Source organism: Dipodomys merriami, unplaced genomic scaffold (assembly GCF_024711535.1).
Source record: "Dipodomys merriami isolate MVZ:Mamm:240054 unplaced genomic scaffold, mDipMer1.0.p SCAF_4, whole genome shotgun sequence".
NCBI lineage: Eukaryota > Metazoa > Chordata > Mammalia > Rodentia > Heteromyidae > Dipodomys > Dipodomys merriami.
In genome coordinates, this window is record NW_027205603.1 from 56,602,731 (window position 1) to 56,618,226 (window position 15,496).

Genomic DNA, 15,496 nt, shown 5'->3' on the forward strand with positions numbered 1-15,496 from the left:
TTCCTATAAATGCTACCATTCAAAGATTTTTTTTTTGTCAGTTGTGGGGCTTGAACTCAGGGTCTGGGTACTGTTCCTAAGCCTCTTTGTGCTCAGGGTTAGCGATCTACAACTTGAGCCATAGTACCACCTCTGGCTTTTGAGTGGTTAATACGATATAAGAGTCTCACGGGTTCATTCCCCTAACATTAACTTATCTGACCTTTTCTATACTAGTTATTGCAAATAAGGGAAACCATGGGACCTATGTTTCTTTGGGCCTGACTTACTTCACTTAATATAATTTTTCCAAGTCTTTCCATTTCCTAACAAATGGGGCAATGTCATTCTTTCAGATGGAGGCATAGAATTCCATTGTGTATATATACCACAAGGTAAGTATTCAAATGTTTTTGTTTTTTTTTCCTTTCATGCAATTGTTCCTAACATATTTATAAGATGATTTCTTTGTTGCTTTGTATGTCCCTCCCCCACGGTATAACCCATGCTTTCACTGTAATTGATGTTGGTATAATTTGTGGAGGGGAAGGGAAAAAACAAATCATTTAACTAGGGATACAGGTGGACCCACTGAAACAATGAGATGTACAAGTCGTTATGTGGAAAAACAAGCTTTACAACTTTGGTGGGGGGTGGGGGGAGGATTGGGTGGGGAGAGGGAGGTGTATGGGAAGGGATAGGAAGGGGAAACAAAGAGGAGGCAACAATGCTTGATAAGAAATGTACTTGTTATCTTGCCCATGTAATTGTAACTCCTCTGTACGGTATTCTCACAACAAAAAAAAAAAAAAAAAAAAAAAGAGGCTCACGGGGACTTCTGCCAGGCTGGCTTTGAATCAAATCCTCAGATCTCAGCTTCCTGAGTAGCTAGAATTATAGGCATGAGCCACTGGCACCTGGCCTCAAAAGATTTAAAAATCCTAAAGTCTCTGGTAATTTTGGAAAACTTATCAAAAAACAATATAACAACATGGCTTCATTTTGGGCATATGATTGATAAGAAATACTGAAAAAGTTAGAAAACATTGAAAAATATTGAAAAAGCCTGCAAATAAATCCTGATGTTTTTCACATTTAGATGTGTGAATTTACTAGCTGTGAGTTTGCCAGTATTTAGTATTATGGAGGATAATTATATAGAAAATGTAAAAATCAGTATCATAAAGTTGCAAAGATGAAAACATTCTTGATCAAAGATGACCCCAGTGTGATACAAGTTTAACTTGAACGTCCATCCAAGCAGTAAGCTTTTCTCTATGACACCGCCTCAAATTACATACATTCTAATTTCATTATATTAAATGCTAAAGGATATTAAATGCTAAAGGGTGTTTGGATCATCTCTCTATGACCATTACTCCAAAACAATCCCATATATCTATAGTCAAACTGTTGATGAAATACATGCCACCAAAATATTTGAACTCATGGCCTAGCCCTAGCTTTAGTGGGATTCTATCACTTGAGCCATACAACCATCAGGGATTTTTGTTGCTGATTTTGGAGATGGAGCTTTACAGACTTTTCTGCCCAGGCTGGCTTCAAACCTTGATCATCTCTGGATCTCAGACCCCTGAGTAACTAGGATCCAAGGGGTGAGCCACTGGCACTTGGCTGTGTCACCATTTTTAATACATAATCAGCATTTTCTATAGGAACAGATCTATACATATCTAGGTTTTGAAGATTCATTAAGGTAATATTAAACTGTAAGAACTTTAAGGGCTGGGAAGGTGGCTCAGTGGTAGAGCACTTGCCTTGCATGCATGAGGCCCTGGGTTCGATTCCTCAGCACCACATAAGCAAAAAGAAAAAAGCTGGAAGTGGCGCTATGGCTCAAGTGGTAGAGCGTTAGCCTTGAGCTGAAGAGCTGAGGGATAGCACCCAGACCCAGAGTTCGGGCCCACAACCAGACCCCCCCCCCCAAAAAAAAAAAAACTTTAATATCTTTGAGACTGGGGGCTTAAAGAAGAGAGCATGAAATCTTGAAATGCTATCAGTAACTAGAGGAAGGCAACTTGATAGAAATGACATGGAAAGTTAACTTTGAAGACTGATAGTTAATCTCTAGTCTCCTTGCTTTGGACTGAAATGTAAATTATGCATGTTATGGTAAAAAGGATAAAATACGTCTTTTTTGAAAATGTCTAACCAAACCCTGAAATCTAATTTTATGTGTTTCTGCTTGTCACAGACAATAAACAGATTATCTGAAAACTCACTTGAGCCTAAAATAAAGGCAAGGGATAGATATAAGTAAACCTGTAACTAATACTTCTCAGTTTCACAATAAAAATTTTCAAGTTTGTGTGGTGCATGAGCAAGCTTAAGTTTACAGAACTTCTTTTAACACAAAAAGACATTCAACTTACTTTAATGGTAACTTTAACTGATACCATGACAAGGTGAGTACATTCTTCTGTCCAGTTGTTTACAGTAAGTCCTCCAAGTTGCAAAACAGCTCGATTTAAAGCAGTCTTCCCAGAGATATCTAAACAAGAAGAGCATACAACCAAAGGCTCATATTCTACTCTGTAAATGAAAATAAGTTATATACATAAAGTTATATTGTTGTAGCTATACAGATGACAACTTTTAGTATTTTAAAACACTACGTTCATACCACATAGTGAATCTTAATTTGTATGTATTGTTAAACTTTCTAACCTATGAAATAATCATTTCCCAAGTCTTTAGTTCTAATGAAGAACAAGCAGTGGCAAAAATTAACATTATACTTTCATATATGATGAATCAGCAAATGAACTCTCATTAAAACTCAGGGTCCATACAAACTTTCCTCTTATCATTGTAAGCCACAAATGTACTAAGTATATTTAGGCTCAAGGTTCCTTCTGTGATAAGGAGAAACTAAATTATATTGCTTTCAGCTTACTGTTCATAAATATTCTTTCCGTGGATAATTTGACTGCTGTGAAATAAAGCTTTCCATTTTAATAATGATATAATAACTTCATACGCTAGCAAGTACAAAAGGTTCACTCCCCAATATCATTCATTTAAAAAAATATATATACACAAAAAATCTTCTTACCTGAATTTACTTTCAAACACTCCAAAGGTAACTCTATCTCCTGTTTTTAGTGTTTGGGAAAGGCCATTCTGCATTTTTTCCTCATTAACAAACGTGCCATATTTTGAATTATCTTTTATTGTTAATACAGGAATATCATCTGTTTGACTCTGAAAAAAATCAACAAATTATTTAAAAAGGAAAACATTTCAAATGAACAACTTTCTGTATAGGCAAAAAAAAAAAAGGTACAGGATTGCCACTGCTTTAGTTGTCCTCAGGAAAAGAACATTCAACTTGCATTCCCTTAATAGTCCCTAAAGATACTTTCTTAATTAGTGAGGATTACCCCTTTTAGAATACACATTTTCTAAGCTAGTAGGATTTTTCTTGGCCTCTCAAATTCGGAATTTGAGAGCTTTGATACAGTTCCATATATAAACACATCAGTTTCATTCTGCTAGAAAAATTATTTTTACATTATCAAAATCAAATAGTTAAAAATTGGTGTAATGAGAGTATGGAATTAAAAGGTAGAGCTTCTGGGTTACAGTAATAAACTTTCCTTTTGGCAGGAATTCCAATTATTTATTCTAAAAGCTAACAATGTATAAAGAGCACAAATACATGATTTATCACTTTTATATCACACAGTAGATATAATAATGGTACAAGTCATTTTTCCTAATATAGTAATTCTCATTGTAAAACTTGTGTGGTATTGGAAATGCTTATGATCATACAGCTATATAACTCTTTAGAGTGGGAGTCATTTAAGTCCAGCCACTTCTCCTTTTCCAGATCTGGCACAATGAAATGACATACATTTATCATTCAATAATTGTCCTGTAGCCTGGATCTGAAGTTCCCCTCAAACATCCATGTGTCAAAGGTTAAGTGGTCAGCCTGTGGTGGTATTAGAAGGTCATGAAACCCAAGTGGTAGGGACTAGTGGTCATTGGGGTTGTGCCCTTGATTCAGAGATCTGGGTCCCTTCCTTTCTCTGTTTGCTTCCTAGCGGCTTTGAGGTAAGCAGCCTCCTACTCCAAGTGTTCCTGCTATGATATATTGTGCCTCCACAGGTCAAACTTAATGCAGCAAAGTAATCATGGACTGAATTTGTGAACCAAAATAAATATTTCCTCCTTTAAGCTGTTTATCTTAGGTATTCCATTATAGGTGCACATAGTTAACACAAAATGTTCATTATATATAAATATATGCCCACTTCCTGAGTTTCTAAATTGCTAAGAATGAAATACTAAAACAGAAACTTCAAATTTAAAATAAGTTAACCACTAGTCCACTGCCAATTATGTGTGAGTTTTGTTATTAATTCTTTTTTGTTTTGCTTTATTGTTCTGTGGGTGCTGGTGATTTCAGGTACAATAAGCAAGTGATCTACTACTGAGCCACACTCCCAGTACCTTATAAGAGTTTAATTTTGTTAACATTAAAAAAAGAAACTAAGAAACTTCATAAAATAAAAGATCCTATGAACTTTCTCACATACGAAAGTGAACTTATTTGATTTCAATCCCCTCAATACAAGCTAGTAAAATTAGTAACACATACCAAGTTGGTTACAGAGAAGTTAGCTGTTAACACAGCATGATTTCGACTGATTGACTGATCATCTTCAATTAGAATAGCACAGTTTTTCCTTCCAACAATGTACTCAACACCAGTCAAAAGTCTGTATGGTTCTCCTAAGAGAAAACGAAACATAAAATACAATATAAACGCATATGCATGTGGATATGTACAGTATGACATCTCACACATGACAAAATTACAATATTATGTTTGGAACATGATTAGTGGATCAAAGGTTTGTTGTAAGTTGGGTCCCAGTTGGTCACACCTGTAATCCTAACTACCTGGGAGGTAGAAATTGGTAGTATTGAAGTTCAAGGCCAGCCTGTTCAGAAAAGTTTGGGAGGTCTCTTCTCAACAAAGAGCTAGACATGGTAGGTCTAAAAGAAGTCTAAAGTAGACAGATTGTGCTCAGGTAGGAAGGAAGATCCCATCTCAGAAATAAACAGTGAATATCGGGGCTGAGGTATGATTCTGTAGTAATAGCACCTTCCTAGCAAGTTTGAAATTGGAGTCCAAAGCCAGGTACTACCAAGGGGGAAAAAATCATCATTGAGAAAATCTGCGAAGAGATATTCAACAAAAGAAAAATATTACAGGAACCTGGCCTAATAGCAAAATATGCAATAAAGCTTCAGTGAAAGGTATGATAAGGGTTGGAGGTGTGGGTCAGTTGGTACAGTGCTAGCCAATGAGTGAAAAGAGTGAGTTCTGGTCTTAGATCTAAGGGAAAAAAAGAAAGGAATGATAGTGGACCAAGAATAAACACATATACATTCAGATCATATGCCAGAACATATTTGGGGGAATTTTAATTTAATGTTAAAGTTAGGTCTTAAATCATGGATTGGCTATTAATTTTTCTTAAAGTTGTAAATCATGAATTGTTGGAGAAGCATTATGTATATGTGGAGACTTGGAGTTTGTTCTATAAGCATGGGCCACCATGGGGCAGATATAGATATACTTGACCAGTTTGGATATGAGTCCAACAAAGTCCTGAGGTCTTTCTAAACAGTTGAAATTACAATCTGTCCATCAAATTCCTTTTGTTGTTGTTGTTTTGTTTAATGATAAAGTCTTGCTCGGTTGCCAAGAGTGATCTCAAAGCTCATGCAGATAAGGGCAACTGCTAAAGTGGAACCAATCAGGTTATCTCAGTACGTTGTTTCCTTTTTCTTTCTGTAAATATTGTCAGACCTGGCCCGGCACCGGTGGCTCAGGCCCACAATTCTAGCTACTCAGGAGACTGAGATCTCAGGATCGTGGTTCAGAGCCAGCCACGGTAGTAAAGTCTGTGAGACTCTTATCTCCAATAAACCACTAAAAAACTGGAAGTGACACTGTGGCTCAAGGGGTAGAGCACTCACCTTGAGCTGAAGAGCACCCCTGGACAGCTCCCAAACCCAGAGTTCAAGCCCCACGACTGACAAACAAACAAAAATATTGTCAGGCCAAGGTAATTAGGGAACTCTGAACCTTTGTTTTGAAGGTTCTCTCTATCTCCCCCCTCACCTCCCATTTTGTTTGGTTTTGTTTGAGACAATGTCTCCTTACATACCCCAGGCTGGCCTGCTTTAGCCTCCCAAGTGCTAAGATTACACGTGTACACCACCACACTATTAAAGCTACAGCTTTAATACATAAACGAACAATTATTATTTTTGTTAGATAATCTGATTAGTTGAGAATAAGAGTCTCATGAACTTTTCTGTCCAGGCTGGCTTCAAACCTTGAACTTCAGATCTCAGCCTCTTGAGTAGCTAGGATTACAGGTATGTGCCACTGGTGCCTGGCAAGGTTGTTACATACCTAGAGAAACCATCAGGAATGGGTTCACCCCCTACCCCCATTCCTTGAACGCAATCTTGCGTGCCCACCTACTCTGTGGTGCTCAAGCCACAAGGATGCCTTTTACCTTTGTACCTTTATAGTTTTTTTTCTTAAATCTTTGTATTCCCTTAAGTTGTCAGTCAATTTAGACTCTGCTCCCCATGCCCCCCACCCCCAGCCATAAAGTTCTTGGGGACAAGACTCATCCAGAGTTATTGTTGTTATTTTGATCATCTGGGACAAAAGAGAACTGGGACAATTGAGAAAAAAGGAGGTGGAAGGGAATCAACCTTTTCTGTATTCTGATAATCAGGGTAAAGGTCTGAGGCAAAGCTGGGGGGAGAGGGTGAACCGCTGCGGGGCGGGGCGGCAAGGCTGGGGAGGGTGGTGCTGCTTACTGCGGGGCGGGGCGGCAAGGTGGGGGGGGTGCTGCCCGCTGCGGGGCGGGGCGGCAAGGTGGGGGGGTGCTGTCCGCTGCGGGGCGGGGCGGCAAGGTGGGGGGGTGCTGTCCGCTGCGGGGCGGGGCGGCAAGGTGGGGGGGGTGCTGCCCGCTGCGGGGCGGGGCTCTGCACCGCCACAAGCCCTCGGCTCGGAAAATCACCAGGGCCGCCCGGGCCGGGCTCCGGAAGTCACTTGACCGCCGGGCCTCGGGCCTCCGCGGTGGACGTCACCAGGTCGGCCTGCGTCACCTCACGGAGACGTCACACCGGAGGGGCCGCTGGGGCAGCCCGGCTCGCGCCCCCACGCCGGCCCGCCACGACGGGACTCTCAGACCCCAAGTCGGGGGCTGCCGCGTCCGGCCCCCCGACACTCCCGGCGGGAGCCGAGGCGGCGCCGGAAGGCGGCGGGAATGGACCGGAAGCGTCGCCCGACAAACTTTCCACACCTCAGCGGCTCCCGGGAAATCCGGCCCCCGTTCCCCGCTCCTTCCCGCACTTACCCGGGGCCGGGGCCGGGGCCCGGAGCAACTTCCACATGGCTCCGGCGCCCTCGAGTCCTGGCGGAGCACAGCCGCGGATTCCCGGCCCTCCGCCGGGCGCGGGCTCACAACGCCCCGCTCCGAGACGTGCGCGCTCCGGAGAGCGGGCGAGCCCCGCGCAAACTGGGACGTGGGCGGCGTGCGACGTGGCCGCCAGGGCTCCCCCTGCCGGGAGGGGAGGAGCCCGCGCTCGGAGGCGGGAGGGCGCGTCCGGATTCGCGGCCACGGCCTGGAATCCCACCGACTTAGAACTGGGCAGGATCTGAGTTCCGGGCCAGCCGGGCAAACTGAGGAGAGCTCCTTCCCCGCCAAAACAGAGTGTGGCGTTCTGGGGCCGTAATCCCAGCTGCATTGGAGGCCATAGGTAGGAGGATTGAAATCCGCTAGGCGCTGAGCAAACCAGGCCAGACCCGACCCTACCTGAACCATAACCGAGAAGAAAAGACGTGCTGCGTTCACATGTCCAAGTACAGGCCCTGATTGAAACCCCAGGGCATCCACAAATAGTTTTCTGTAATTGTGACTGGAAGTTGGAAATCAGCTCCAAAGCAATGAAAGTTTCAAATTAACTACATTGAAATCTGATCACGTATGTAGTTGCATGAATGAATTGACAATGACTCACATGGCAGTCATTCCTTTGTAATAATAACAGTGAAGATAAGCATTTCACCCCAAAGCCAACTCTTTTCCAAGTTGGAATCAACTTCTTCTAACTTCTCTGTTTTGTCAGGTTCCATTTTCTTCTAACAACATGCTGAACAGTCTCTTTCCGGTATTCACCTGTGCCTTTAATCCAGCAGCCCCCAAGACATCACTACCCACTTCTCACATTGAATTTTTATTTTGATTGCTGCCTTCTGCCTGATGTTCCTGATACCACAATACCTTTTTGTTCTGTAGATGGAGTTTATCTCCTTGTTTTGTTTTTCCACTTCTGGCTGTCATATCCTAATAATTGCCTTAAAAGCTTTCCCTTGTTCAGAACTGTGGGTGTCACTCAAATCTTGACATTCATTAGGATAATTGTACCTTTGTGGTGGTTAAGTGCTACTACTTAATCTCTATTACTTCAGTATTCTATCATCCCCACTTCTTTTATCATCAATTATGACCTATGGAAAAGAGCTACTATTAGCTACTCAGTGGTGCTGTTGCCCTTCTCATTTGGGAATTCTTGTCACTTTAAGATTCTGTAGGATCCAAATGAGAACTTTGGAGTTTCCAACTTTACATGGTAGAACACTCTAGCACAATTACTTTGTGCATTCCTTGCAACTACCATGTGCTATAGCACATGGTATATATAGTACATGGTATAGCACATGGTATAGTACATCTCTACTTTTAGTGTGGCTTTAACACTTTTTCTTTAGTTTCTAAAAATCATAGAAGAATGACAGCAGTGTTTCTCAGAGTTCCTTGCCAGGGTGAATCCTCTAGCCCTGGAAAATGCTTTCAATTCATTAAACTTTTCAGTCATCCAAATTTATTTTCCTTTCACCTCTTGTCCAGTATCCCCAGACTATCATCCTGTATACACTCTCCTTGTTTTTATCAATTCATTTTGGCTAGGTCCTGTCTTTTTTCAGGGGAAGAGTCACTGCCTTACTTTAGCAGTCCTAGTCCTTCCCAATATTTTAACTTACCCTGTTTACTCTCTGGTTACCAGGTAGAAAGAGCAGTGGAGAATGATAAAGAAAAGTTGAAATCCCGTGCTTTCTATTTTTTCTGACAACAGCACAGACCTGTTGTCACAAACCAGTTGATTAGGGTCCTGCTCTAGTGAGAGAGAATGTGGATAGATGAGAAGCTCTCCCAATTTTTCTTAGCCTTTAGTAGGTTTTTGTAATCCCAAGGAACAACAAAGATAAATAACAGCAAGAAATGAGAGGTTCAATCCTCTAGTCTTGCAGCTTCCATCCTCCTCTTTATTGGTTGGGGTCTTGGGATTTTAGACATCTAGAACAGCAGCACTGTTTTGCATACTTGAAAGTGCTGGAGACCCAAGCATTTTGATGGCCTACAGAAAGGGCAAGAGTTACAACTCTCATATTCCACAAATGCTAGTTTCACTCTTCCTGCTTTTGCTTCATTCTCTTTTGTCACATCCACTGCTGCTGCATGGATTGGCTACAGAGGCAAGCCCTGCTCCTGCTGCTTTGATCAGGCCCTGATGTTCCTGATACCATGGGAGGTGCAGTTGGTTGTCAATCCCCTGCTAATGCAAGTAGCCCAGGTCAGCTACTATCTGTTTCAATGCTGCTTCTGTTGGTGGCTCTTGCCACTAGGGAAGAGAGCTTGTCACCTCTCTTGATCTTGTTGGGATAATATCCACTACCCTGTTGCTGCTCCTACCTCCATTATTTGCACTTTTCTTCTTCTTATTTCCACTCTATTAATGCTGAAAATAAAAAGAAGACAAGGAAGATCATTTGATCAAAGGTTTTATTTTTGTACCAGTCCTAGGACTTGAACTCAGCATCTAGGTTCTGTCCCTGAGCTTTTTTTTTTTTCTCTCAAGGCTAATATTCTTCCATTTGGGCCACAGTTCTACTTCTGGCTTTTTTGGTAGTTCACTGTTGATAAGGGTCACAAAGACTTCTCTTCCTAGCCTGGCTTTGAACTACAACCCTCAGATTTCAACCTCCTGAGTAGCTAGGCTTATAGGCATGAGTCACTGGCGCCTGGTTATTTACCACAAATTTTTATTGGGCCTTATGTTGAGATATGGGGCATAAAGCAGCACAGGCGACTGTCCCTCAATGGATGCTTCAGTAGTTTGAAAGCAGGTATGACAAGGATATCCATACCAGTCATGGACATCCATTTGTGTGAATGAAGGATTGTGCTTGTACCAATCATGGCACAGTCATTGCTACCAGTCAACCAATCATGACACCTATTTATGCAAATGAAGATCTGTGTTTGCACCAGTCACAGACCTTCTGCTGGGCCACTAAGGGAGCCCTCTTTATCTGTCATATGTGGAAATAGTTGCAAGGTCACTTAGAGTTTGATAAGGTTTGTGCTGGGAAAAAGTCTGGTTCAAGCTGTTGCTGAGATAGCATGTTCAGGAGCTAGTAATAAACCGTGGTTTTCATACATCTTCCTCAAGATATCCAGGGAGTTGTTCAAAGTATCTGTGCAGTCAAGCTGATAGTGCTTTGCTCAAAGCCACAAAGGCCCCAGGGAATGGTCTAGGAGCTGTTGATAAAGGAAGAAAACCACCCCGATATCTCAGCCTACATAGGAAAAATTAAAAAAATATAAGGGGTTACAGTAGAGGCTTATCAGGAACAATTCCTTACCAGTATTTAACAGAGCACTGATAATGTTTAACTCCTGTCCTGGTTCCCCAGGGAGAGGTGGTTTTCTAATATCTGTTCCCTGGTAATTAAAGTCTAGAAACATTGGAAAATTTCACATTGGAAAATGTATCAGTCTCTATTTTCCTTACTACCCAGACCAAATACCAGGATCAATGGCTTGATTGTTGTTTTGTTTTATACAGCTTATTTCCACACTGCATGCAGCTCACAGAACTGCTTTTACTCTCACATCTCTTAGTTCTCTCAATTATAGCTCAATTATCTACAAATTCAAACAAATTCTACAACAACCTTTTCTGCAAAGGTTCTCATTTGAAATCTCTGTCTTTGAAAATATGAAGCTAAATTAAACCTATAAGCTGTAAAATCGGTTGAATTACAGACCAAAATTCATCAGTACTTTTTCCTACTTTTAAGAAAAACCATTATCTATCACCCTGATGAGTATTTTACATCTTTGTCAAGCTGCTTAAGTCTTGTTATCCTTTTCCTGCTAAGAATATGGTATCATAACTTACTGCAGAAATTGATGCCAAAAATGTCCTTACAATTTCTGATCCTACTCTTCAAGATAAAGTTCTTTTAAAATCTAAACCCACTATTCATCCTTGCTCTTATTTCTAGCTTTGGGATATGATTTGATTTTTAATTGCATGACTAATTCCTATTTATGCTTATACCATTATGTTCTTACTTCCCTTGATATTTTGCTTTATCAAATTCTCTCTATTATATCTTCAATTCTTGTAATCCGATTAAGATCATTTGAAAGACTATCTTGTTCTCCTCCTAAACTGCTTCAGTCTTGCTAAAAATATCTAAAGTTTGGTTAATGCATAGGTTTAGTAGTGCCAGGATTTAATTGTTTCAAGATTATACAATGGTCAGCTAACAAAAGTATCTCTTCCCCTGCCCCTTCTTTATAAGCAAGATTAAGCAATAGCTGCTTGGCAATATTATTGTTAGAATTAAGTGAAACACTATCACAGTAATCCTAGCTATTGTCACAGCAGTCACAAAATAATTACTAGTGCTTTTTTATTTAAAAAAAAAAAAACTTTTCTTGAGGGTAGAAAGGAATAGTTTGTAAGTTGTTGTGTCCCTAGTCTAATCACATTCCTATCTGTAATATCTGTCTGATTGATGGATGCATGGCAGGTATATAACTTTTCATTCAACTTTACTACTCATGGAACCTCTTTTACTTCTCTTCCCGATTGTTATGTTGGAAGTGGAAGGTCTGGCAGAATGAGAGGCATGTGGAGAACCAATGTTCTTGTTGGAAGTGTGAATATGAAAGTATGAAGGTTAGAAGCAGATAGAGAACAAGTGTTAATCCAAGGCATAGTTTTTGAACTGAAACCCCAGTGAGTTAGCTAAGTCAAATTGGCTATTTGACTATACTTTATTTATTATTATTATTACTGATGGGAATCTGCTTTGTTTTCATTATCACATGTTGCTCCCTTCTTAGCCCAATTCTTTTTATGTATCCAAAGACCCTATAGGAAGGACTTGCCCCTCCCCTCTTGGCCCATTCTTTCTGTGTATCCAAAGATGCAATATAAAGGATTGACTCCCACCCAGTTTTCCCAGGTGCACACCAGATACCAGGCAACCCACCAAAGATAAGTGCAGACTGCCTGACTCCAGCAGGGCAATCTATCTAAGCCTGGCTGTAAACATTCCATTGTGGGCCCAACTGAAAAGCCCCCTACCTCCCTTGACCTAGTGGCTTTTTCATTAACCTCTGCCTCCTTGCTCAGTCTTCATAAAAACCCAGCTCCTGTCCCAGCTCCCTTACACAGTCTCCAAGCCCAGGGGAAGGGAAGTCTGTGTCCCTCCCTGCTCTATCTCAATAACCAGTCCTTGCTTGTAGAAGATGAGTCCAGCCTGTTTCCTTCCTTTCTCCTCCATTTCCCTAACAATTATTATTTTGTCTGTTGTGGGGCTTGAACTCAGGGTGTGGGCCCTGTCCCTGAACTCTTTTGATCAAGGCTAATGCTCTACCACTTTGAACTGCAGCTCCACTTCAGGTTTTGAGTAGTTAATTGAAGATACGAATTTTATGGTCAAGGACTCTTTTCCGCTGGAACTGGCTTCAAACTGTGATCCTCAGATCTCAGCTTCCTGAGTAGCTAGGACTACAGGTGTAAGCCACTGGCACCTGGCTACTTTATTTTTTAAATTGAAGATAAAATAATGTCAAATATCAAATAATAGTCTGACTTTTTAGGATGAAAACAAATAAGCCTTTGTAGTGGGATCATGAGTAAACTTTCAATGCAGAAGTCATTAGAAGAAGCTAATTAATTGATGCAAAGCATCTTAAGAACCAATGCATTCTAATGATCTAAAATGTGTAAATTAGATGAAGATTCAAACACCAAAGATCCATAAGACAGGTCAGTTATTTTATCTTTTTTTTTTTAATTTTATTTTATTTTATTTGAGAACATACTGTACAGAGGGGCTACAATTACATGGGCAGGATAATGCATACATTTCTTACCAAGCATTGCAGCCTCCTCCTTTGTTTACCCTTCACCTCCCTTCCCCGCCTCCCCCCTCCCCCCACCCAATTATACCCCCCTCCCCCCCCCACACCGACATTGTAAAGCTGGTTTTGACATGACATTTTGTACTTCTCATTGTTGCAACAGGTCCACCTGAATCCTTAAACGACTTGTTTGTCCCCATCTCCTCCACATGTTATACTGACATCAAATATAGTGAAAGCGGGGGTTACACTGTGGGGGAGGGACATACAAAGCAACAAAGAAATAATCTTATAAATGCGTTAGAAACACATGCATGAAAGAAACGAAAACATTAAAATACATATTTAAGGGTTCATTTTCCTAACATCACATTATTTGACCTTTTCCGCTTGACTAGTTATTTTATCTTAATAGCATATTTTGACTTCTTAGTGCCACATTAGGTGGCCTATTACATTTCTTCAAACTATATTTTTAAATCACAAATTTTTAGAAATGCAGATTTAAAAAATTTATATCATTGCCCCAATTATAAAGGAAGCTGATAAATGTTTATTTGCCTTGTAGCAGAAAGCCAGTTTATAGTAGAGTCATAACAAGAACAAAATGATAAGTTACCTGCGTTTCGGGGTAGCTCTCTATTGTTGCCTTCAATCCCAGACTTGATGGAGTCTTTGGAGCAGTACTCTTGCTCAATCCCTGTTATGTGCAGCTCAGACAGAGAATGCTGGATCATAAACAACATCAAAATAAATAACTTTAACTTCCTTTTCTAAGGCTTAGATGTATATCTTAAGTTTTTTATTGTTATTATCATAGTGATGTACAGTTACATAAGTCAGGTAAAGAGTCAAATTCTTTTTGGACCATGTCACCCCTTCCCATGCTTTCCCAGCTTTTCCCTCCCATCCCCACCCACAAATTATACAGGTCATAATTAATGTAGTATCCAGTGAGTACCACTGCTGAATTTTTCACCTAAAATGTGTACATCAAGGATACCACCAGTCTGACACTTCCTACTAGAAGTAATGTACTGCTGCCTTACAGCTAGGCCTTACTGATTATACCTCAGTTATGAGACAGAAACTAATCAAAGAATTCCTTGGTCACTTTATTCTCTCTCTACGAATAGAGAATTGCTGTGCATTTTTCTAGCCATTTTCAGAAGACATGGTTCTTCATTATCCAACTATCCAAGCTATGAGAACTATACAACTTAATACTAGGCACCTGAGTGTTTGCCTGAAGCTCAGTAATATTGAGAAAATAAAAATACAAAATCTCAAATTTCTCCAGAAAACCTTTCCACAAAGGTGGAAAAGAAAGTTTTATTACTGAATAAGAATTGAGCCAGAATTTCACACTGTTAAAGAGATTGCAAAGATAGAAAAAGTGTTTTTTTTTTTAAATAGAAGCAGATAAAACATCTTTGATACATTCTTGTGAAAAGCAGCCCAAGGAAACTTTAAAACCCAATCTAGTTATTGCAGATAAGGGAAACCATAGGATCTTTGGGTTTGGCTTACTTAATATATTTTTTCCAAGTCTTTCCATTTCCTAACAAATGGGGCTATATCATTCTTTCTGATGGAGGCATAGAATTCCAGTGTGTGTGTGTGTGTGTGTGTGTGTGTGTGTGTGTGTGTGTGTGTGTGTGTGTGTGTGTGTGTGTGTGTGTGTGTGTGTGTGTGTGTGTGTGTGTGTCACATTTTCTTGATCCATTCATCTACTGAGAGGAATCTGGGTTGGTTCCATATCTTAGCTATGTTGAATAATGCTACAATAAACATAGTTGTGCTGGTAGCTTTAGTATGACCTTGTTTGTGATTATTTGGGTAAATGCTTAAAAGTGGGATTGCTGGGTCATAGGGGAGCTCTATGTGGAGTCTTTTGAGGAAACTCTTTTATGGCTAGAGAAGTTAAGCATTTCTTCATGTGTCTATTGGCCATTCTTATTTCCTCTTCAGAGAAGTCTCTCTTTAAGTCTTTAGCCTACTTATTAATTGGGCACTTGTTTAAGGATTTGTTGTTGGGGGATTTAATTTTTTGTGTTCTAAGTATATTTTTAGATATGAGACTCTTTTCTGTTGTATGGCTAGTGAAGATCTTCTCCCAATCTGTGGGCTTCTATTGATCTTGCTTGCTATGTCCTTTGCCATACAGAAGCTCTGCGGTTTCATGCAATCCCATTTGTCTAACCTTTCTTTGATTTGTGGTG

General features: G+C 40.4%; 1 protein-coding gene across 1 annotated transcript in view; it reads right to left on the reverse strand.

The window, feature by feature from the left end:
• Window positions 1–7,578, reverse strand: part of Nbn (nibrin) — a 39,475-nt gene extending 31,897 nt beyond the window's left edge. The window contains exons 1-4 of the mRNA XM_069991029.1: window positions 7,404–7,578; window positions 4,610–4,743; window positions 3,056–3,204; window positions 2,373–2,532 (exon numbers count right to left, since the gene is read on the reverse strand). Coding sequence (XP_069847130.1) covers window positions 2,373–2,532; window positions 3,056–3,204; window positions 4,610–4,743; window positions 7,404–7,440 — 480 coding nt within the window. The 5' untranslated portion in view covers window positions 7,441–7,578. The remainder of the gene's footprint in view (window positions 1–2,372; window positions 2,533–3,055; window positions 3,205–4,609; window positions 4,744–7,403) is intronic.
• Window positions 7,579–15,496: the final 7,918 nt, after the last annotated feature.